This window comes from Ambystoma mexicanum, chromosome 7p (assembly GCF_040938575.1).
Source record: "Ambystoma mexicanum isolate Mex_15411 chromosome 7p, UKY_AmexF1_1, whole genome shotgun sequence".
In the NCBI taxonomy this organism is placed as follows: Eukaryota; Metazoa; Chordata; class Amphibia; order Caudata; family Ambystomatidae; genus Ambystoma; species Ambystoma mexicanum.
In genome coordinates, this window is record NC_090939.1 from 267893861 (window position 1) to 267917915 (window position 24055).

Consider the following 24055-nt stretch of genomic DNA (forward strand, 5'->3'; position numbering starts at 1 on the left):
AAGGCAGAGGTTGACGCACAGCTGCGCTCAAAGAGTTAGCAGCAGCTTTTGAGGTCTGCAACCTCTCAAGGCTCTCGTCAGCCTTGCTGCCAAACAAATGCGCGCCATCAAAGGGCATGTTCAAAACATGGGCTTGCACATCCATAGCAAAACCTGACTTACGCAACCACGCAAATCTGCTTATCATGGTGCTCACCACCAGGGACCGGATAACTGTTGGCCGTGTCCAAGCCAGGCTGAAGGGATTCACACATGGCATCCTTGCCATCTAGCGAGAGAGCAAGGAACCCACCCCCACTTTCATCCCCTTTGGGAATAAGTTCACCCGCTAGAGAAACACAATTCAACAGTGTGTGTGAAAACCTTGCCAAGGCACAAGTGGAGTTGGCTGACTTCAACGCCACACTCCCCTGCAGAAAACACCCTGCGTGCCCAACCGTTGAAGCGTTTGTCGTCCCTATCAGGAGGAATGGTAGGGTACGCCGCCTGCCTCGAGGTGGCCGTAGCCGCCTGACCCACCAAACTCTCGGGAGTGGGGTGAGATGAAAAGTAGCTGGGGTCGCTACCGGAAGGGCGGTATTTTTTTGGTTAACGATTTGTTAACAGCTGGAAGAGATTCCAGTGAATGCCAAGCAGCTGCCACCCTTTTCTGTAATGTCAGATGAAAAGGTAACACTAGGTCAGAGGACGGACCTTGATCTAAAATGTCCGTTAGATCATCTTGTACAAAAGCTTCAGGAGGACTGGACCAGCCCAGATACTCCATGACCTTAGCCATGAGCCTCCTGTAGGACGACTCAGCATGAGCCCCAGGCTCAGGCCTGCCAAATTCCACTTCGAGAAGTGTCCAAACCACTGGCATCATGAAGAGTTTGCCTCAACTCTTCCAACTGACTGTCTCCAGAAAAGACAGGAGCCACATCAGGCTCAACAGGGTCCATTTCAAAGTCTGACCTTTCCTCCTCCGCCTCCTCATATATGACATCCAGAGGGAGGTAAAAGCCCTGACTCGGGACAGAAGAGGGTCTGGAGTTCCCCACATGCCTCACAGACTTAGAAGTAGCCTTCCTTGGGAGGATCCACAGTATCAGGGATCTCCTACGGTACATTTCGGGCAAAAAGCCCCGAAGGCGTTGAAGGTTTCAGCATCGAGTGTCGACGGCTTCAGCGTCGATAAAGGCACCGAAGGCTGGTATGAAGGCAAAGCTTAGACGTCGGTATCCGACGGACACAGCGCCGACGGAGTTGATGCGGACCTTGAGCCCTTACTAGGTTTCTGCGGTCTCGCTGGAGACTAGGACCGAGACCTGGAAGCCCGTCTCTTGAGCCTTGTCCGAACAGGACCTCGAAGGTTCCCGATGAGTCGCGTCAAGGACCCGAGCCCGAAGGCGTACGAGCCACGGTACGAGACCATTCCTTGCCGGCTTCATCAGAAGGCGTAGACTGAACTGTGCCCTGCGATTGAAAAATCGCTAACATCTGCTTAGGCAGCCGATTCCTCCGGAGTCGAGGACTTTGTTGGACAAGCCACTTTCCTTGCAGGTCCATCCTCTGAGGAGGACGGGGAAGTGACCTGTGACAGCGCTTCCTAGAATGCAGAGACGAGGAGGAAGAATGGTGGGAACCACTCTGGGACCGAGATACCCGGGACTCCTCCCGATGCGGAGAATCGCCCCTCGACTCGTCGGTGGACATCCCCTTGGACTTAGATTTACAGGACTTACTGTGTTTAGAACCCCTACCTGAAGCTTCACCTTATGCTCCCGCAAGGCCTTAGCAGTCGGCGACTGGCATTTGGAACAGTCATCAGTGTCGTGACTCTCACCCAAGCACCACAAACAAATGCGATGCGGGTCGGTAATCGACATTTTAGACTTGCAGTCCCGGTAAGTCTTGAAGGCAGACCGCAGTCGGAGGGGTCGAAGAAGACATTCACGAGGAATACATGAGGCGCGCCGAGTCCCCAAAGCAAAAATTTTACCGAAAAAACAAACTGAGGCTACGGCGCTGTGCGCCCTATTTATAACATCCGATAGAGGCCTTCCAGGGACATCGACCCGAAGCAGGACGCCCTCTGCCAAAAAAAATTTCCGAAGTACACAGCTGTGGACATTACATGTCAAAGATGTGTTATACATTGGAGGACACAATCCATTAGAAAGAGCACTACTGTCAATATACCTTGCCGGTCCAAGCAGAACAAAGTAAATACTTTCATACATTTTGGGGCTTATAAAGTGACTGAATATTTCAAGTGGAACAGGAGCTGCCACCAACCTTTGCAACGTATCCCCACTACTGCAGGCATTCTATTAATACTGTGGCCATAAGCCCCTGTTCCAAGGGCTGGAATGGCCGTTAAACCCTGTTCCAGCCCTTGGAACTGGGGCTTAAGCCATTAGCACCCCGCGTGGCCAAAGCGGTAACCCAGAGTGCTAAAAAAAATATTTTCCTTTGTACAACAGGATATGCGCAGCGTGCCGTTGTACAAAGGAAAATACTTGCCCAAGATGGTCGCCATGGAAAGGGAAGCAGGGCTCTGTATGGAGCCCCTCTTCCTTTTGCATGGCGGCCTGCAGGAGCAGAGAGGAAGGAGCGACGGCGGGAGTGCTGCAGCCGCAGGAATTAAGGTAAATGGGGGTGGGAAAGGATGATCTTTTTTCTTTTCTTAGAAAAACGGGACAGAAGGTGAGGGGAAGATGGTGGCAGCTTTTCATCGGCGGGTGCTAGCGTTTGAAAGTGGAATAATAGGTAGAAAATAGATTCATTTCCATACACGTTGTGAACACAGAGTAACAAATAAGAAATGTTTTTTCTTTTCGCACATTTCAACGCAATTATAGGGGGGGAGAGAGACCCCCCCCCCCCGCCCTGCAGACCCCTCTCCCCCCACCAAACTGCCCTCGCATTTTCGTCTTTGATGTTTTCAGCTGTGCAGTAATTGGGCGATACTGAATAACAGTTCACAGCACAGGTCTAGCCTCCATGTAGTACTAGAAGATGACTGGGTAGATGTGAAAGGAGAAAAAAAGCAGTCCAATATAAACGAGTACAATATTCGTTATTCACTTTTGGAAGAAATTGCTATCAAGTAAAGTGTTACAAATTACCCTTTCCAACTCCTCCTCTACTTCAGACCGCTTCTCCAAAGTTATAGGTTCATCTTTATCAGATATTTCCTGCACAGTTGTGGAACCTAGAACATAACTGTAAAGAAATCACGATTATAATTATTATAAACATGTATATATAACAAAACCTTCGCAGACATCGGGCCATCCCGGAAGATTAGGAAGCAGCCGGCATAGATGCCAAAATGCCAGTTTATAACAAAGAAGTGATTCCACTGCATGCCGCCATCAAAATATTTGTGTGCAGAGCTCTTCGAATAAAGAAAACGCATGATAATGCCAATAGAAGTGTCACCTGCGCAGCCATTGTGTTTGAACTGTATTGTCTCACGCATATTCATTCTTTAAACACTAGTGCATGTCCCCCAGTGCAACTCTGCATTTCATTCTTCATTGGATATAGGGCACTGAAGCTGCGGTGCAAGTCTAGAGGGCAGCAACGTGTTTAAAAGTCGAACGGTTTGTGGTTGCTTAAATGTGGCAATAAATATCTAATCCCTTACAAATCCAGGGTGCATTTTCACAGGAACTTTCCAGAAAATATGCAAGCGTATACAAAGAGGAGCGTGTGCACGACTATTGCGCGGTTATACATGTATACATATATACACACTCGGGTCTATATATAATAAATAGCTTCATTCATCATATATAAACGTAACATACAATAATTTCTCCTGTGCAAAAGTCTGCAACATTTCTCTACAGTAACATCAACCATAGTCCCACAACAGTTTGTGGAGTAATGCAGTATTCAGTGAAAAACCCGAGTCCACTATACCCAGAAGGTGTCCCTGGATAATGCTGGTTGCCCATGGTCACCCCTGTCCTGAAGAAGGCGTGTTGTTCATTTAGCAAATGACCCTACATAGCTATGCAGCACTTTTCCAACAGGAGACCTAGATTCACAAAACGATGCATCGTTACTTGCAGTTCACTTGTTACTCCAAACAAACCAATCTTCGGAAGTGCCTCCCATGTCACCCCTGCAATTTCCATAATCGTTTTACATATGCCCCCCACCCCCAATAGGAATGCAGACTTGGGCAAATCCATACCTTATGCAGGTTATCAGGGTCATCCTCGTCACATCTGGGACATTTTCCACTATTTTCCCCATCGTGGGTGATGTATAGTGTCCCCTGTGTAATACCTTGTCCTATATGTAAATATTCCCTAGAAGTCATCACTTCTCCTCGAGGGGGAGCCCTTTCGCATGAGGCCGTTACCGATAGTCCCCCTGGGGGTGGTATAATGTAGGGGTGGGGGAATCTCATGGGCAGTGACTCCCCCTCTGGGGATAAAGACGACCATCTAGGGTCCAGCCATTGTGAGAACATCACGCCCCCACATACTCAAGCCTCCTCTTACTTTGCTAACCTCTTTGGAGACAGTAGACCTATGTACTGAGAGAAGGCAGAGTGCCTCAAGATTCTTGAAAGTACTGAGACGAAGAGGATACACAGAAATATAGGTAATCTAAATACTGGGAAGAGTTGGCCCAGCAGATCAATGAAGATGAAACCTGTGAACGAGACAAAGTTTCCCCCCACTCTATACAATGTGTTTACAAAACCCCTCTTCGACATATTGGACCATTTGGGTGTCATCTACACGAATTACACAGATGACACTCAAATACACATCCCACTAACAGGCGACTATGCCACCGACAACACAGTACTCAACAGCATCTACTCTATTATCCACGAATGGATGCCCAAACACAGCCTCTGTCTCAATGACAAGACCGAGCTTCTGCTCCTAGGCTCCCAATCCAGACTCAATAAACTCGACAAACTTTACCAGACTTTCACCATTGACGGCAACAACATATCCATCTCCAACAGCGTCAAAACTCTTGGGATCTACCTCGACTCCTCCCTTACACTGACAAGACAAATCAACGCCATCTCATCCGCCTCCGCTTACACATGTAAGCTCATCAATGCCAGTAGACCTTACCTCTCTACCTCCAACTGCACCAGCCTAGCCAGAGCACTAGTACTCTCCAAAGTCAACTACTGCAACACCCTCTACCTGGGTACTAGCCAAAAGAACATTAACAAGCTGCAAGTTATCCAGAATAACGCACTAAGAGCAGCTTTGAACATACCCAAACATGAGCACATCTCTGGCGCCAGACGATCCTGTCAATGGCTATCTATACCTCAGAGGATTGAATACAAAACACTCTCGCTCACAAATGTTTATCCAACCAACACCCAGATACCTCTCGGACAACTTCATGCACCACACCCCATCCCATCCAACTAGATCAGCCCAAACAGACTACCTGACTATCCCTAGATTTAAGCTCCAAAAAGCAGGCGGCACGAGCTTCCCTGTGCTTGCCACCAAACTCTGAAACTCACTACCAGCCAATCTCAGATCCGAACCTTCCTATCACAGATTCAGACAGTGCCAAAACCTGGCTACTGGCCAATGAAGCCAAGAACGCCAACTTATTACTGCACAAATGTACTTACTCCCTGCATAATCTGTACAATATCAAATCTTGTAAATATGTTATAATGTGTATATTATCAGTTGTAGGTCAACTGGTCGAATCTAAATGGTCGACAGGACAAATGGTCAACACCAAAAGGTCGACAGGTCAAATGATCGAAAAAAAAAAATTTCACATTTTTTGGGGGGGGGGCCCCCAAACGCCTTTTTTTTTTTGCTAAACACCCCTTTTTTCCCCTAAACTAAAACCTAAAAAAATATATATAACTAAAAAAAATATTATCAGCAACTGTTTTAGAATGTTAAGACGTCTTGTATTGTTAACCTACTCACCATCCAATATCTTGGCTACTTTGTAACCATGCCAAGCGCCTGATGCCCCAGGGCCAGGCGGCGCTATATAAATAATAATCTAAACTAAACTACTTATACAATGGGCCCAGACACTGCTGGCAATATTGTATGTAAAACATTTTTTTAAAAAGAAAGGTACAATGGACTTGGTCTTGGCCAACGTGGGAGATACAAACCTACGTCGCTGGATCCAGAGGGAGATAACTCCAAGGACGCAGGCAGTCCGCTGCGTCTGATGATCAGGAGGTCTGCAGGAGGAGACTGGTGTCTGGCAGCGTCCACTGAAGGACCATAGAAGGCAGCCGGGAATGCTGAAGAACCCGAAAGGAACACCCGCCATCCCAGGAAGCCCCGGAGACATGGGCGAAACACCTAACAAGTTAAAGCGTGGCACGGGAGACCCAGAGGAGACGCGGTGCAGCTTACACAGAGGGCAAATGCAGTTGTCCATAGGCCCGTTTGCAAACGCTTCGGTGGCACGCTAGGGGCAGAAATCCTACAAACCTTGCCCTCATTGCAGTGGTGAAACGAAGCCCATTAATCACCAGGGAAGGGTCGAGGAGCCCAACTCAAAGAACTCAAGAGGGCAAGTCCCCCACGACACTGGCAGGGAATAAAAACACTGACGGTCAAAGGAGGGGTGGGGACGCTAAACAAGAAACGAATCATCTTCCTCCTGGCAGTACTTGGCAGGAGAGTGAACCAAGTGGGTCAGTTCAAAGAAGAGAAACCAGTGTCTGGGACCCAAAGCAAGAACGCTGTACATGGTCCTCTTCCTCGTGGCAGTACTTGGCAGGGAAGTTAACCAAGTGGGCCTGTCAAAGAAGACGAGAAGCCAGGGTCGCAGACTCTCCTAACACAGAGTTCGGTGTTGTGAAGCCATATGAAAATCAGACCAAGGGAAGGGAGTCAGTCTCCCTGGTTGAAGGAACTAATGACAAGATACCAGGAGAAGGGAGCCGTTCTCAAGGTAACCTGGATCGGCAGTAAGGGCCTGGGGACGGGTGTCATTCCCCTGGGCTATCTGAGACTGTACATCACGAGAAGGAAGGCATTCTCCTGGCCCACCAAGAGTCTTGTCTGGAAATTTTATATCAGGGGAAGGGAGTAATTATTCCAAAGTGTGAGACAAGACATATTTGGAATTGTTAAAACCGACCAAGAACCAGAACCCTGGAGAAGGGAGTCATTCTCCTGGTACCAGAAAAGTACTGCCTTATTCTTCAGTTTCTAGTGTTAGGGACAAAAGTAAGGTTTTCTTGATACAGGACAGGGACACGTTTGCGTAGACAGACATCCTGACAGTCACCTTAGCTCTTTTAGTTGCGGCAGGGAAAACCTTGTAGGAATAGGGACATATAGGTTTTCTCTTGCTTTCTTGTGTAAATAAAAGTCTTTAGCCCCAACATGCCACCTTTGCGTCAGCCTCCTTCTCCAACATTGGATCTTTCATAGATTCACATGCTATGAACATTCCCAGTCGTCAAGCTGGCAATCTTCGGTTAACTATTAGATTTAGCAAAAAAAGAAAAATAGTCTATTTTGTAGTCCTTTAGGGTGTTTTGGCCTCCACCGATAGGACATCAAGTGTCTAGCTGCTCCCCTGCAGCCTCCCTTCAGATTCTAACGACATGTCATGCTGGAAGGAGTCCTTGTGTTGGTTCTCCCAGGAACATTTCCACAACTTCAACTGTTTGGAAGATACCGCCACAAACTTTATTTCACCTGTCTGGCAAATAAGTGAGAGAAAGAATGGAGGTGAAGAAATCTTGATTTAAAGCTTGTGCCACTTGTGGCTTAAATAATGTTTATGAGGGGGATAAGCATACTGAATGCATTTACTGCCCCCCCCCACCACTCTGTTGTGGATTGTAAAATGTGCAAGGGGTTTAGCACAAAAATGGTCAAAGACAGACATCTGGTCTGTTAGCTAAATGAAGGCCACCAACCACCTTCAGAAGCAGAACCCTCGAGAAGCCTGGTAGGCCATAGGTGCTCAGAAAAGTACGAGCCAACCCCATAAAGAGCTAGATCAGAGGAAAGACCCCCTGGGGCAAGAAACCTGCTCAAAAGGGGCACAAAGCCCCAGGAAATGCCATAATTGATAGAGGAGCCCTTATTAGTGCTTCTGTCGACTGCTCCGGTGCAGTCATCGGCTAAGCACGAACTCTCGTCAATGACAAACTTATCGGCAATGAAGAACTCATCACCCAAAGACAAACCACCGGACAGTCTGTCAACGGCTACAAGGGATAGCAAGGTGAAGGGCCTACCCCCGCTCGGGGAGAAAACCTTGTTGGCGGAGAGAAAAACATAGCTCGTTGACAGGCAATAGCCGAACGGCAGACAAGCAGCACTCGTCTGGAGGCAAGGGCCCAAAGACTGACAAGCCAAGCTAGTCTACAGAAAAAGCCTCAACGACAGCAGAAAAGGCCCCATCAGCGAGTAGGCATTCATAGATTGGAAAGCGTCGTCAACGAGAAAACATTTGTCGACCGGAAACCACAAGCAAACGCTCTAGGAAAGAGGACAAGGAAACACCCGGGCGAAGCCAGTCGGCGACGGAAGAAATGTGCTCGACGGACAACCAATTTCAGGAATTCGAACAGCTAGTAGCAGGGAAAGTGATAAAAACATGGCACAACTACCAAAATAGACGGATGAGGTCATGCAGGCCCAGGACAGTGCACAAATAACCCCGAACACTGCAGCCTCAATTGTGAGACAGGACGCAGTCTCAGACAATCACAGCTCCACTCTCCTCCAGAACATACTCCCAGGCCATGCCTGAAGAGATCTACAGCATGAAGTGGACCGAATTCGAAGCACTCCATAGAGTGTCGGCAGTTGTTTCGGACTTCGAGGATTCATTGGTAATGCAGAGCAACCCCAAGTTCCTCCACTTAGGTCTCCACGTCTTCCACAGGATCCTAAAGATCCACTTGGCCAGATTCTTCAAGCGCAGCCCCCGGAACCACCATTAAATCTGCAAACTCTGCTCTCATTGCAAGCCTTGTCCACACTTCAAAATCTGTTGTTCCAGCTGGATACCAGGGTCCCAATGGCAGTACAAGCGCCTACAGCACTCACCCAGGAGACTCTCAAAGTCGTCCAAGGAGAGAATCAGGAACCCAACCAGAGCGTGTCACAGCGCACAAAAGTAACTCTCTCCACTGCACAAATCAACCATAAAGCGCAAGCATGTCGACAGGTCACTGTTCCCCTGTGGTGACATCCCGTAAAAACCAAACGTGGGGAAGCACTTACGCCCACTTGCACGAATAAGTAGACAAGTGGACCATGAGGAAGGGGGAACTCACGGCCACGGCCACCAACCAAGAGCCACAAGATACAGAATCTACAACCACTATTGGATCTCCAACCCCGGATGATCGGTGGGACATGGACAATGATCAAATGGATGACCCCGTTGGAGGAGCCCAACAACCGTCCCCGCCGGACGGAATTGGAGCGTTCCATGCACTAATAATGAACGCTTGCCAAGTTTTCATTTCGATCACATGCACAGAAGAAGAAAATCAGTAATATCGAGACCCATCCTCAACCATATATGGGATGGGTTTACTCATAATATAGCACCTGTTCACAAAGCCAGCATTCAAAAGTAGGCTCCAAAAGAAATGGAATGCACCAGATAATATTCCTAAATGCATCACGTCACAACCGTCAGTCAGTAATATCCGCAGCAGCGACCAGGAAGGTACACGCTCAGAAACATAAGTGTACAACACCTCCAGAGCAGAAATTGAATACATTACTCACCGTAATCATATCTCTGATGCTTGGGAAGAAACCACAAAGCTCCACACAGCACCATAATACATGCACTGAGACTACGGATGATTATGTTTCGTTAGCCGCCCCCCCGGTGCGATCACATTCCATCCTGTAGTGCAGGCTGAACATGACTGTTTATTTGCTAGGGGAATGGGCACTGTTAGGGCCACCATTATCAAGACTGAATATTCTAACAACCCTGTACTACTTGAACAGAATGGGCAAATAACCTACGCATCCAGTTACTAATGATAAACAAGTTACTTACCCTTGGTAAAGTTCTTTCGACTGGATGTTCCTCCAACATATTCCTCATCTTTGGCATGTAGTGTCCACAGCTCTGTTGCTTTGGAAATTCTTCGGCAGAGGGCGCCCCGAGTCGATGGCGTCCGTTCAATGTCCCTTCAAGGCCTCCGTTGAGGGCGACGTCATCGGATGTTATAAGTAGCACGCACAGCGCCCGTAGCCTCAATTCTTGTTTTTCCCCTCCTTGTGTAGCAGAAGTGGCCACAAATCGGGCCTGACCGTACTCAGCCTTGTTGGAACAAAAGCTGTAATAGCATAGGAAATTCTACAGAGGGGTAGGTTGGGAGGGCGATAAGGAATACATTGGAGGAACATCCAGTCGAAAGAACGTTACCAGGGGTAAGTATCTTGTTCGTCTAATGGATTGTGTCCTCCCAACGTATTTCTCATCTTTGACAGACTCCCAAATCAGTATCCGGCCGAGCGATCCACACTCCCTACGGCTCGCGCAGTCCCTAGCTCACATGGTCTGATCTTCTGGCCGTTTTTTTGCACATTCTCCTGCCTAAACATGCTGGCGGTTCTCATTTTGTTTCTAGAACCGCGCTCTTCACTACACGGCCGGGACACCTGGGCACCACTACCTCTGTCCCACAAGCAGCGACTCAGCTGCCATACCATCCAGCTTTTTCTGGCCACACCACTGGAGATAATGCAGGCAATATCATTGACTGCCACACGCCACACCATGACCTCCTGAAGGCTTTTTCCATCTACTCAGGATTTCTAGGTAAGCTGACTCCTCCCTTATTACATGAATCCTCCGCATCAGGCAATTTCTAACAGTCCCTATGGACCCTCAGTACTTACAGGGGACCCTCCCTCCCTATCTTCACTCATAACAGGTCTGTGATGATTCCGCCCACATTCTGGATGCCATGATCTGTGGCGCGCATATCCCTTCTATGCTGTTTAAATACGGCTGCAGCAGAACAATCTACAACTAAACCCCCTGCCCATCCCCCCCTAGACCCAGGCTCAAGGTTGGCATGTATTTGGTTCTTTTAAAGAAAAATATATGAGAATGTTGTCTCTCTTTTTAATCACACAGGTGGGTGTCCATGTAGTTTCTACTGGCACCACCTGTACCACTCCTTACTTTGTGCGGAGTCTAATACTTCCTCACTTTGTGTTCACCATCCATAGGGAGACACAATCCTTTGGCCCGGAAGAAGGCATCAATTCCTGTAAACCAAAACGTCCCAGGGTCCAGCCCTACTCTTGCTGGCCCCAACCACACCTCTGGGTATCTTTTGTTCCGACGTAGACCAAGGGTTAGTCACCTATAGTCAACAGACTAATGTTTAAATGTACAGGCTTTGCCTTGACTTTGCAAGGACAAGTACCTTTCCACTAAAACCTGTGCTTGCACTATAAACTAGTGCTGAATTGATCTGCTTTTTTCTCACTGCAGTCTATTTCCATTTTTATGTTGCACTTCATCAAACTATTGTTTATGAAAACATTTTCTTCTTGCCTTTCTTGCTCTTATGCTTGTCAGTCTACAACTTATGTGTTTTGACATAGTATAACTAAATATGAACATATTGTACTTTTGCAGATTGCTTACTGTACAAAACACTCAAGATACATGCTTTAAAATGCTGACTGTTTCCATGATTATCAAGATGCCCTACCTTGATTGTAGCTGGCCTGTTATTAGTAGCTTAATGTAATAAACGTACACTACATAAAGCTCTTTTTCTGTCAGTACTGTGCTTACATGTGTGAATGTTCTTACCTGTAGCCTTTACCCCATAGGGTCCTTTAGACTCTGCCACAAATAAGGCTTAGCGGTGACCTCTGTAAACACCACTGCCACTTTTCCTTAAATAATGACATATAGAACTTGAAGTATGTCCTAACGATTGTCTGGCCGCTACCCCCGTATGTGATACATTGTATACCTCAGCCTTAGGTTCCGCCTTTTGGGCTGCCCCTCCAGTTAAACCTCTTCCGAGATGAAGCATTCTGACACATTAGGGGTCCCAAAATGGAGACCAAAAGGAGCCTCACCTTCATCAGAATGTTCCTCCTCAAAAATGGAGGTGAGGGACTTACAAAAGTCTTTCTTAGGCAGAGGAGTAAACCTTTTCTCAGGAATCACAGCGAGAGGCTTCAAAGCCGACTTGGACACCGCCTTTTTTGGGTGGATCCACCATTACCAGGGGCTATGCTGGTAAATTTGGCGTCGGGGGATCTGATCGGGGTGGAGGACCCGACAGGCCCCATCGACTGGGGTGGTGGCAACGGCATCGAGGGTTTGGACGATGTCGATAGAGACGAAGACCGCGACACCTCAGCACGTCTCAAGCAATTCAATACCTTGTCTGAACGAGGCCTCGTAGGCTCTCGAAGATCGCACCGTTTACACGAGCTCAAAGGCGCGCGAATATCCGGCCGAGACCATTCCCTGCCGGCTTCAACAGAAGGCACAGATGGGGCCTTGCCCTGTTTTTTGAAAATGTCAAGTATTTTCACCCAGAAAGCTTCCCATCCGCGGGCGTCAAATGGTTGGACGGGCAACTCACCCTCTCGGGGGTGCCGCCTGGAGAAGACGAGGAAGGCGACCGGCGGTGCCTTCTGCTCGAACGCTTCGACGAGGACGAGTGGCGGGAACCACTCCTGGAACTTTAACACTTCGCTTTCTTCCTCTGAGGAGTCACCTCTCCACTCATCGGTCGAAGGCCCAGCAGGTCGGGACTTATGGGGCTTGGACACCTTGCCTACCCTGAGTTTCCCCTTTCGTTCCTGCAAGGCTTGGAGCACGTATCCGTGTCATGGCCCCCACCGAGGCACCACAGGCAGAAACAATGCAGATCCGTGATGGACATCTTGTATCTGCAGTCCAGGCATTTCTTGAACCCGGACCGGGTGTCATCGGAGTGGAAGACGAAGACATATTGAAGAAAATCTTCACAGCAAATACTGGAAAGTACGAGGTGCGCAGAGTTTCACGAAGCAAACAAGTTTGTGGAAAAAATGGAACTGAGGCTATGGGCGCCGTGCATGCTACTTATGACATCTGATGAGGTCACCCTCCATGGAGGCCTTCGAGGGACATCGACCTGACTCCATCGACACAGGGCGCCCTCTGCCGAAAAATTTCCGAAGCAGCCGAGCTGTGGACACTAAATGTCAAAGATGAGGAATAGGTTGGAAGACACAATCCATTCGAAATTCTGTTAATTTGTCCCACTGAAAATACCTCCTTAAGTGTGGGTTTGAGCAAAACCAAATGGATCATCACTTAGGGAGTCTTTTTTGAAGCCTAGTGCTGTAGACCCCAAGGATGTTGCTCTCTCACCTGTACCTCCAATAAATACTCAATCCGAAAAGAAAGTAAAACTCTTCTGCATTTTTCCTTAATACTCGCTCTTTGACTACCTGTCCGATACCTCCTGTGACCTAGCCATTAGCGAATCATGGGGGACACCACAGGTGGGGATGGAAGAAGGAGAGGAGAAGGGGCACAGGATGACTTGGGAAGAGCAGTTAGTGAGGAAAGAGGACAGCCAATCCAGTGCCCGTTCCCAGATACCAAGTGTATCGTGGAGCATTTGTAGGAGTATGGAATATTAACTGTCAAATGCAGAGGAGAGATCAAGAAGGATAAGGACAGCTGTGGAGTTAGTCCAGAGATGCAAGCAGTTCTTCATGGGTGTTCAGAAGAGCAGTTTCCGTGCCTCTGGATGCACGATATCCAGATCGGTGGTCGTGGAGGCCTCCAACAAGTTCAGTGTGCGAGTTAAGTTGGGGCAAGGCCAGCTTCTCAAGTAGCTTCCCTAGGAAAGGGGTGATGGAAATAAGACGATAGCTGGTAGGGCAGTTAGGGTCACAGGATGTTTTTTTCAGTGGTGGGCGCACAAGGGAGTGATTAAGGGAGGAGGGGAAAGATCCAGTGATAAAGGAGGGATTGCAGAAGTCAGCGAGAGCAGGGGCAAGGGCACCAATGTTATCCTGGGTGGTCCTGAATGAGCAAGGGAGGACCTGTTTAGAAGAGACTCCAGAAGGAGCGGACAGCTGTAGTAACTTCTTCAGGTGCGACAGGAGTGGGGGTGGATGGGTTGTGTGGGAGTGTAGAAAGGATGGTCAGAATGTCCTTAGTTTTGGTGGAAAAGTGTGAACCCAGAGGAAAGGGGGGAGAAGGGGGGGAGAGAAGGGGGGGAGAGAAGGGGGGGAGAGAAGGGGGGGGGGGAAATCCAGCAGTGTGGGTTGGCCCTGAAGGGAGAATGACTAGGGAAAGCGAGGAGCAGAGGTCAGTGAATAGAGTGGATGCAGAGGGAGGGGAGTCCAGCTGGGGGGTAGATCTCTCTTCGGCTGGGGCCTCCCTCTGGAACAGCCTCCCTGCCATTCTGAAACATGAGGAGAAACAGGAGGAGAACCATCTCCGGTTCTGTAAGCACCTCAAGACCTTCCTCTTTGCTTCCGCCTTCACCCCCCCTTACCCCTCTCTAGCCTTCTGATCTGTTCTCTCGGCACCGTGCACCTGACCCACCCTCTGTCTTCCAGGCCCAGTTACCTGCTCACCCTGCCACCTTGCCTCCGGGCTAACCCTTGCACTGGGGTCTGTATCTGTACCCATACAGTACCCCCCTTTTTCTTCCTGCACTTATCAGATATACCCTGTCTGCTGCCTTAAACCCAGCACTTGCCACTTGCTGGGTGCACTACCATTGTTTGTTGCCTTTATTATTTATGTATTATCCGTTTTCTCCTTTGCTCCGCACTTTCCACTTCTCCCCCCTCCCATGCACTTTTCTCCTCCCTCCCACGTGCACTTGCGCATTCTCAATGTCACTGGGCCTAGTAAGTTTGTTTTGTTCTCCCCAGTTCCCTTCCCTTCCCTTGCCGCGCTCTGAAACAGTTGTGTATGAGCGCGATATAAATAAAATATCAATATCAGTTGAATGTTGAAGTCACCCAGGAGGAGAAGTATAGAGGTGGAGGAAAGTAAGGAAGAGCAGAAGTCAGCCCATTCAGAGAGGAAAAGGGAGGTAGCGCCTGGAGGCCGGTCGATGATGGCAATAGTCAGGATGGAGGTAGGAGAGGTGACCAACTTGCAAACCAGGCTTTCAAAGGAAGAGGAGAGCTGAGTGGTTAAGTTGGAAGCAGGAACCCACTCAGGGAAGATTAAGGCAACCCCCCCCCGCCAGTGCAGTGAGGTCGAGGCTTGGAGATTATCTTGAAGCCATCAGGGAGGAGGGAGTCAAAGGCAGTAACGGATCTGGCATTGAACCAGGTCTCGGTAAGAGCGAGAATGTCGAGGTCAATGTCTTCAAGAAGGAGACATATGTCAGAGGAGTGTTTGTTGGCTGATCGGGCGTTAAGAGTCGCCAGGTGGAGGAGGTCGGAACTTTGGAAGGTTTTCTGAGGTGGGGTACAGGGTGTGGTATACCATTCAGAAGAGGGAGAGAGGGAGAAGAGGGTGGGGGATGCAGGCAAAGGTAGTTAATGAGAGAAGGCAAGATGCGGTCAAAAGGAATGAGGTTGGGTTGTTGACCCTGAACCAGAATGGTGCCAGTGTGATCGACATTAACGAAACAACGAGAGGATGCAAAGCCAGCCAAGAGGACTTCCCACTTGGTGCCAGCGTTAATAGAGGAGTGTGAGGAGGGAGAGAGAGTGGAGACCAGGTGGGGGGTCCAGAGATCAGGAGAAGGGACCGATAAAAGTATGTAAGTGAAAACCCTATCTCAGTGGCACTGACATAGCGGTCTACAATGGGAAGTCCAGGGTTGGCCCCTCAGGATGTCTTTTTTGTGCTGCTACCTGCCGGGCTTGGAGAGAGAAGGGGGATCGGTGATAGTGTAGCAGTTTGCGAATATAGGAGAGATGGAGAGAGCCATAGGAAGGCAGAGGATTAGCCAAAGAATGAGGGAGGAGTGGAAAGCACTGCACAGTTCTGGCTGAACTCACTCACAAGGAGGCCAAGTAGAATGAGGTTGGGGAGAAAGGAGAAACCCAGAGGAAGTAGAATAACATTTGATGAAAGGTACAGAGGGGTGAGTAAACTATACTAATCCAAATTCGTTTTTTAAATGGGGCAGCAAACAGCGCAAGGAGATGGTACAAAGCAATGCTAAGAACACCCAAATTGGATTATTAAATGGGGCAGCAAACAGTGCAAAGCAGATGGAACACAAGTATACAATAAGAATATAAAATGCAGTGTGGCATGCAGTAAAATGGGCGAGGATTGAACAATAGAAAAAGCCTCAGAGTGTTAGTGATGCAAGTTGGACTCACTTTCATGGCAGCAGGGGTGGTGGCAGTCCTTTGGGGGCTGTTGCAGTGAAATCAGCCAGTATTATGTCCAGAGGACAGATCATTGTTAGACATGTGGGACTGTGGCTGTCGAGGCCCGGACAGCCACAAACAAGCTCCTTAGAAAGTGGGCCTTTGAAACATGGGCCGGCTATTCATCTTCTGTCTCCTGATTGGCTTGAAATGCAGAAGGGAGGCCAATTAGAGTGAGGTAGGGCCGGGTAGGTGAGCACTCAGTGCTTGGAAAAATGAAGCAGCTATTTTAGAAGGTGCAGAGAAGACAAGGGCACTGCATGGCCCACTTTTAATTACAAAGTTAGTGAGCATCAACATGCAAGTGCTATTCAACAAAATAACCTCTGCCCAACTAGAAAGACCAATTCCCATGTCATTGTAGATTTATTAGGTCCAGTAGTGAGGGAGGAGCCAGCGGGTCCTGTTTTCGAGTTTAGCCCCTGCTCGGAGGCTCAAATTGTAAATCTTGTGGGCCCGATTCATGGAAGTGTTTTATAATGGTGCAATGCTATAGGAAAATGTTCTGTGAATCCGGCCCTGTGTCCGGTATGAAGCCCACTACTTGTTTGGGGGAATAGCTGCCCTGCTAGCATATTTAATGCATGCATGGTAACCCTTGCTCCTTGGGTGACAAAACCTGACAAACTGTACTTCGCAGAAGCCGTCATTCATATAAAGCTTAAGGAATCATGGATTACCCCTCTCTTTAAGAAAAACTATCTTGATCCCAGTAATGCAAAACATTATCGGCCTATTACGAATGTGCCGTTTCTGCTGAAGATTCTAGATCATGTTGCCTATGTGCAATTGAGGGATTTTATAGAGAATAACCACCTCCTTAATCCAAGACAGTCAGGTTTTAAAGCTGGATATGGGCTAGAGACAGCATGGTTAGACCTTAAGTCCAACATTGTGGATCAAGGTAAGCCAGACCGGGAAATGTGGCATCGGTTTACACCACTACTAGAACACTTACCGGAGGAAAAGCACATGGAAGCACTTGCTATACTAAAAGGAAGGAGAGGAAGCAGCAAACCACAGCATAAATATTGCTGTTGATTTGGCCAAAACAGGCTTCAAATTGAATAATGGGGCGGTACTACGTTGACGGGTGGCTACGCTGCATTAACTTAAGGCCGAATGTTCAGAAAAAAGGTCCTAGACATGCCTTTTGAAGATGAAAAACTCTCGGCCCTAAAATCGATGAAGCACTTAAGGCAATAAAAGCGGACACTGACGGAGTCAAGTCGCTGACCATGCTGCAAAATAAGTGCTCCTTTTCGAGGAGCAGTAGCAAAATCTACATAATCCTCAAACACCAGAGGCTCGAAAGCATACTGGCGTTCACAATACTCCCAGCCATACAAGAAACACTCCCAAGGGTATCAGCGATAAAGGCACTACAAGCAGCAGCAGCAGCAGCAGCAAAGAGGATCCTCCGGCTCCTAAAGGGACAGGACCAAAGCCCTCGCTTGACTGCACAGCCAGGGCGACGCCAGTGGAGGGGTGGGGGGGGGGGGTACTATCACACCACTGGTGCAATATAACAGTGGGTGTTACAGGTGGTACAATACGGCGACCGAATACAATTCAACAAGCAACCGCCAAATATCCCCTCGATCAACAATTTTGTCACACACCTAAAACAAGAACAAAACCAAATGTTGGCAAAAAAAAGCCATTCGAAAATTGGCAAACATTCAACAGGGAAAGAGGGTTTACTCCCAGTACTTTGTAGTGAAAAAAAACAGAAGCTGGTGCCCGATGCTAGATCTGCGAAAGGTAAACAAATGTATCAAAAAGCGGCAGTTTAAAATGGTGATACTTCAACAAAATCATAAGAGTAGTGCAACCAAACGACTTCCTAGAGTCATTAGATCAAAGACGCATACTTCCAGGTACCAATTCATCCAAAACACCAAAAGTGCTTGCAGTTCACAATAGGAAAGCGGCACCATCAGCTCAGGGTGCTCCTGTTTGTGTTAAAATCTGCCCCACAAAAGTTCACCAAATGCCTCATGCCGGTTGCAGCAGCTCTCCGAAGAAGAGGACAGCACATATACCGATATCTCGATGACCAGTTGGTGTGAGCACCAAACGTTGCAAAGGCATGCACGTCAGTTTCAGAAAATAAGCACTTGCTACAGCGTCTCGGATGCGAGATAAACTTTGAGAAATCCTTGCTGCAACCATCCAAAAACCTGTTTTTTCTGGGAGTCCGATTTGCAACATCTGAGGCTGCAGTGCGTCCCTCTCGGGACAGACTGCACACACTCCAGTCATTGGTTCCTTAATTCAAAACCAGGGGTACAATTCACCGTAAGGCAATGCATGAAATTACTGGGGACAATCTCTTCCTGCATTCGGCCCACACCCAACTGCAGACTCAAACTGCCCCCGCTACAAGAGTTCTTGGTAACCAACTGGGATCAAACAGGATCGTGGGAGGACAGAGTGCGGATCACACAAAAGCTCACGCACCAACTGCAGTGGTGAACAGCACAAGACATCACCCGGGGGTGCCCATTCCAAGATCCCATTCCAGACAAAATGCTCATAACCAATGCCTCCCTGTCCGGATGGGGAGCCCACGTGGGATGCCTACACATCAAGGGCAAGTGGGCAAAAGAGGAAACCAAACTCCACAAACATTTTGGAGCTAAGGGTGGTGGGTTACGCCCTAAAGTCGTTTCTGCCAGCACTAAAAAAATGTCACGGTCAGAGTTCCCACTGACAATACAACCATGTATTATATCATAAAGCATGGAGGAACATTCACCAACTATCACAGGAGGCACAACAAATTTGGCACTGGGCCATCTCCAACAGAATAACACTGCAAGCCTTTCACCTCCGCGGGGTGAACAACAAGATTGCGGACAGCCTCAGCAGGGTGACTAGCCAATCCCACAAGAGGGAACTGTGCAACAGCATACTGGAAGTACTGTTTGCCAGGTGGGGACGGCAAGAATAGATTTATTTGAAACAAAGGAAAACACAAAATGGGCCCAGTTCGCCAGCAGGATGCACCAGAAGGGATCAATGTGGAACGCATTCTCGTTCCAATGGACAGGCCTATTCAAATATGCCTTCCCACTGTTCCCACTCATCAGAAACGTGGTCCAAATGATGCAAACATACCTGTGCAAAGTCCTTATGATAGTACCCAATTGGCAGAAACAGACGTGATATGATATGGCATTTACCTCTGGCAATTGTCGGGGGGCAACCGACTACAGTTGCGCAACCACCCAGCAATCATCTCACAGAACCATGGCAAGGTGCTACACCACGACCCAAGACACTCAGGTTGACGGCGTGGCTCCCGACTTCAGAGAATTCGGACATTTGAATATTCCACGTGAATGCGCAAATATTCTAATGCAGCGCGAGCCCCAGCCACAACTCGATCATACCAGAGTAAATGGAAAAGGTTCTGTTCGTGGAGCGCAAAACAACCACATTTTCAACCCCTCTCAGCAAGTCCAGAAGCTATCCTTCCGTACACTCATCTTTAGCACAAGGAGGAAACTCTCTCACTTCCATTAAGTGCATCTGGCGGCCATTTCAAGGTACACCAGAGAAAGAAAGAAAACACCTTTTCAGCGACTCACTAATAAAACGTTTTGAGGGGCCTTTTTAGCTCTTTCCCACCAACGAAAAGGTTCCAGCCACAGTGCAGTCTCAATGTGGTACTGGCTGGTCTCATGAAAGCGTTGTTCGAGCCGCTGGCAACAGCTCCGATAAAGTTCCTTTCTTGGAAGTTTGCATTCCTGGTAGCCAGATGAGTATCAGAGCTGCAAGCCCTCTTGATATCAAAGCCAGACCTGCAATTCTACAAAGACAGGGTTGTCCTCGCAACTAATCGACATTTTATTCCAAAGTTTTCTTCAATTACACTCCCAGTGTTCTTCCAAGAATCAAAAACGCCAACAGAAATTGAATTGCATTCTTTGGATGTTAAAAGAGCAATCAAATACTACATCCACAGAACTAAGTCATAAAGAGCCTCCACACAACTGTTCCTGGCATATGAACTCCAAACAAGGGTAAAGCTATCGCGAAACAGGGGATCGCAAGGGGGATATCCTCCACCATCTCCTTCTACCATGCAAAAGCAAACAAGCCATTCACTGTGCCAGCTAGCGCCCACTACACCAGAGCTACGGCTGCTTTAGCGGCGATGTGGTCCAGGGTGTCCCTGAAAGACATTTGTCAGGCAGCCACCTGGGTGGTCCCGCACACGTTCACAAGATAGAACTGCCTCCAGGGGCAACATACTGCCAACACAAAGACAGGGAGAGCAGTCCTGCAGTGCCTCTTTCAATGAGGTATGCCTTTTTTTCCTGTTACCTACCGCCATTATAGGTGTATCCTGCTACAAAAATCGGTTCATAGCATGTGAATCTATGAAAGATCCAATGCTGGAGGAGGGGAATGTTTCTTATCTTTAACTTCATTTCTCCAGCATTGGCTTCTTTCATAGATTCACATGCGTCCTCCAGCCATCCCCTGTAGAAAAAAGGCTCTTCCTAAATTGGCATATGCAGTATGTACTGGGTAGAATCTGAAGGGAGGCTGCATGGGGAGGAGCTACACACTCAATGCCCCATTGATGGGAGCCAAAAGCAGCCAAAAAGGAGGGAGAGAGACTACAAAATATAAGACTATTTTTTGTTTAATTGCTAAATGTTAAAGTTAACCAAGGATGCCCAGCTTGACGACAGGGAATGTTCATTCGACACAAAGAGAGGGGGAGTTGTCTAAAAAGTAGTAATGGAGAGACTAAATACTTAAACAGAACCAAGGAAGGTCCATACTGCTGAAAATTCAATTGGAAAAGTACTTCAATGGTAAGTTATTCGGTTTGTGTACCAGCAAGGTATCACTGAATTTTAGGCTACTGTAAACTCAAAAAGCAATCGAGATAGTCTCCAGTTAGAAAACATTGAACATGTTGATTTTGCAAGAAAATATTATAAACACAAGGAGCATAAGTAATTGGAGAAATATTTCTTATATATTTTATATTTTAGAAGGGTATGCTCAAATGAAGAATACACAAGAAAAGAGGCACGAAAGCAATAATCATAATTCAAAAATTGTGAAAAACAAACAAGAAATTAGTAAAACTGAGTGGTGACCACAACTTAAGCCAACGCTCTCCATTTTGATTTGGATTCAGCCATAAAGTTTTTAGGTTGACAAATTCATTTAACTGACAGGTCTGCATACGTGTATGTGTCAAAAAAAGGTAACAAAAACTGAAACTCAAACAGACATCTTAAACACGTTTCGGCAAAAGAGCCACCTGTCTGGCAAGTGATTCCATAAACCTGATTAGGGTTGCCTTCTGGACCCTGTGGGGAAGCAGACAGACAAAAATGAATGATAAAAAAGAGAGTCTATCAGGATTGCTCAGAGGAACAGTTAAAAGCCAAGGGGCACAGAAATTACCAATGCAGGAGACTGGATGAGTAGAGATAACCAGGAGCTGTACTGACCGAGGATCAGTGCAAAGCGGCTTGGTAAATGGGCCCGGGTGACCCTCAAATGTGCAGCATCATCAAGAGAGGGGGATGCAAAAGGAAAAACTCTAAAAAAAGGGAAAATTAAAAGAATAAATATTTGATAGCTGTTGTTTCAGGAAATGGTTTATCAAGGAGAAATTGCTGTAGAATAGAACAGCTACCCTATTGAATGATTAAATGATTGAATGGAATGATTTTGGGAGCAGCTGGTGATCTGAGTTGTTGCCTGGAACAAAAGTCTGCCGCGTCTTGTCTTTTGGGAACACGAAGTCGAAGGAGCGCAATGAAGGCTGATTCTGAAGTGCAAAAGACGGAAAAGAAAACGCACGATTGAAGGTTTAGTGGAATAATGAAGTGTAGAGCAGACACAAGGCTGTGGCGCTCCTTACCACCAGCTCACGAGTAACTGGAGCGATCTATCCTGACGTGCTGCTCGGAAGAGAATGCAGAGAGATTGAATGCAGACAGACGCATAGCTGAGTGAAAGAGTGGCGGTGACCGAAAGACGCCTCCTATTGGGCCACGTCACTAAGCAGTCACGATAGGTTGGCGTGCGACGTGCCTCCTCTTGTTGCAAATCAGATTGGTTACTAACTACTAACTGCCCGGCCTCGAAAGGGCGTTCGAGCTAACGATCCGTGCACCACTAAAGTAAAAGTGCGGATGGATCTTGGGAGGCTGAACTTCCCGGGAAACTGACATAGACGTGAATTATGAAAGCGTCAAATGAATGTTGGTGATTCTTAAACGGGGGGGCGGGGGGAATGGATGATTTATTCAGTGGATATTGAGTCAGAGGGAGTCGGACTGTGCTAGAAATAGCCTCCGAGTCCCGAATGGAGGTTTAAAAATGTTGGGAAAGCCTCCTCGTAGTGTAGACGAGTAAATTGCCCGATGACATAAATGGGTACGGACAGCACAAAAGATGGCTGCCTATTATTGAAAAATTGAGAATGATTTATGTGGGTGGATGAATAGCCGCCGAGTCCCGAAAAGATTAATGTGGGTTGATAAACGATGAATCCATCGTGCTTCCTTCTGTAGGAGGCAGCGAGACACATTCGTTGTGTTTTTGACTACATCTAAAATCCACCAAAAAATATCATTGGCAGAATGCTGCAGTTCAATATAATGATTTACAAGGGGAGCAGAATCCGTCCGGCAACGAATTCTTGAGCGATGCTCAGAAATCCTAATATGAACCGGTCGAGAAGTTTGTCCAACATAGCGCAGGCCGCACAGACATTGGATGCAGTATATTGCTTGTTTGGTTTTGCAGTTTGTCATGGATGATAGAGTCCAGGTTCTGGCACCAATTTTAAACTCTGAGTTTTTTTGTAAATTGACAGACAGAACAAGATCCACACGGGAAATGACAGACAGTTGTTCTGAGGTCCCACAATCCCAGTCTCGGGGGGGGGGGTCTTTCTTAAAGGTGGAATGCACAAGTTTGTCGTGGATATTTTTTGCCCTTTTTAAAGCGAACCTTGGCATTGGAGCATCGGGCAGGCTGAGTTTCACAATAGGCCAATACTTTGTGATCACTTTTTTGATCTGAAAGGTTTGTGGTCCATGAGTTATGACACACGTCATTTTATCGCCGTCAGTGCCTGATTGGAGGTCACTAACATGTTTTGGAGAGAGCAATGCGTCTATCTGTAAAGCGTGCCCTCTTTTTAGCTTTGTTGATCAATGCTTTGGGGTAACCTCTTTCAATAAGCCAACTGCTTCATTGTTCGTAGAAGTCATCCAAATTGGAGCAGTTCCTCTGAATATGGAGAAACTGTCCATAAGGTAAGTTGTCAGGGAGGTGACGTGGGTGGTTACTTGAGTAGTGCAGCAAGGTGTTACGGGCACTTGGTTTGCGATATAATGAACAAATCAATTTACCCGAATCATCTTTGATGATCAGGTCCAGAAAGGCAATTTGTTTTGCATTGAATTCCATTGTGAACTTGATGTTGGTATCAATATTGTTCAGCCAATTCAAAAATAGTGTGAGGTCTGCTTCAGTTCCAGTCCAGATGAAAATAATATAATCCATGTACCTCTTCCACTTTGTTATGTAATAGCGGAAGGGGTTAGTAATGGATCAGACGTGTTGTGATTCAAATTTGAACATGAATAGTGTAGCTAAACTAGGGGCAAACAGCCCCCATTGCTGTGCCCTTCGTCTGTAAATAG

General features: G+C 47.4%; 1 protein-coding gene across 1 annotated transcript in view; it reads right to left on the minus strand.

Moving 5' to 3' along the window:
- The window catches only part of MIS18A (MIS18 kinetochore protein A), a 211211-nt gene that overhangs the window by 81519 nt on the left and 105637 nt on the right, over positions 1-24055 (minus strand). The window contains exon 4 of the mRNA XM_069636335.1: positions 3111-3207. Coding sequence (XP_069492436.1) covers positions 3111-3207 — 97 coding nt within the window. The remainder of the gene's footprint in view (positions 1-3110; positions 3208-24055) is intronic.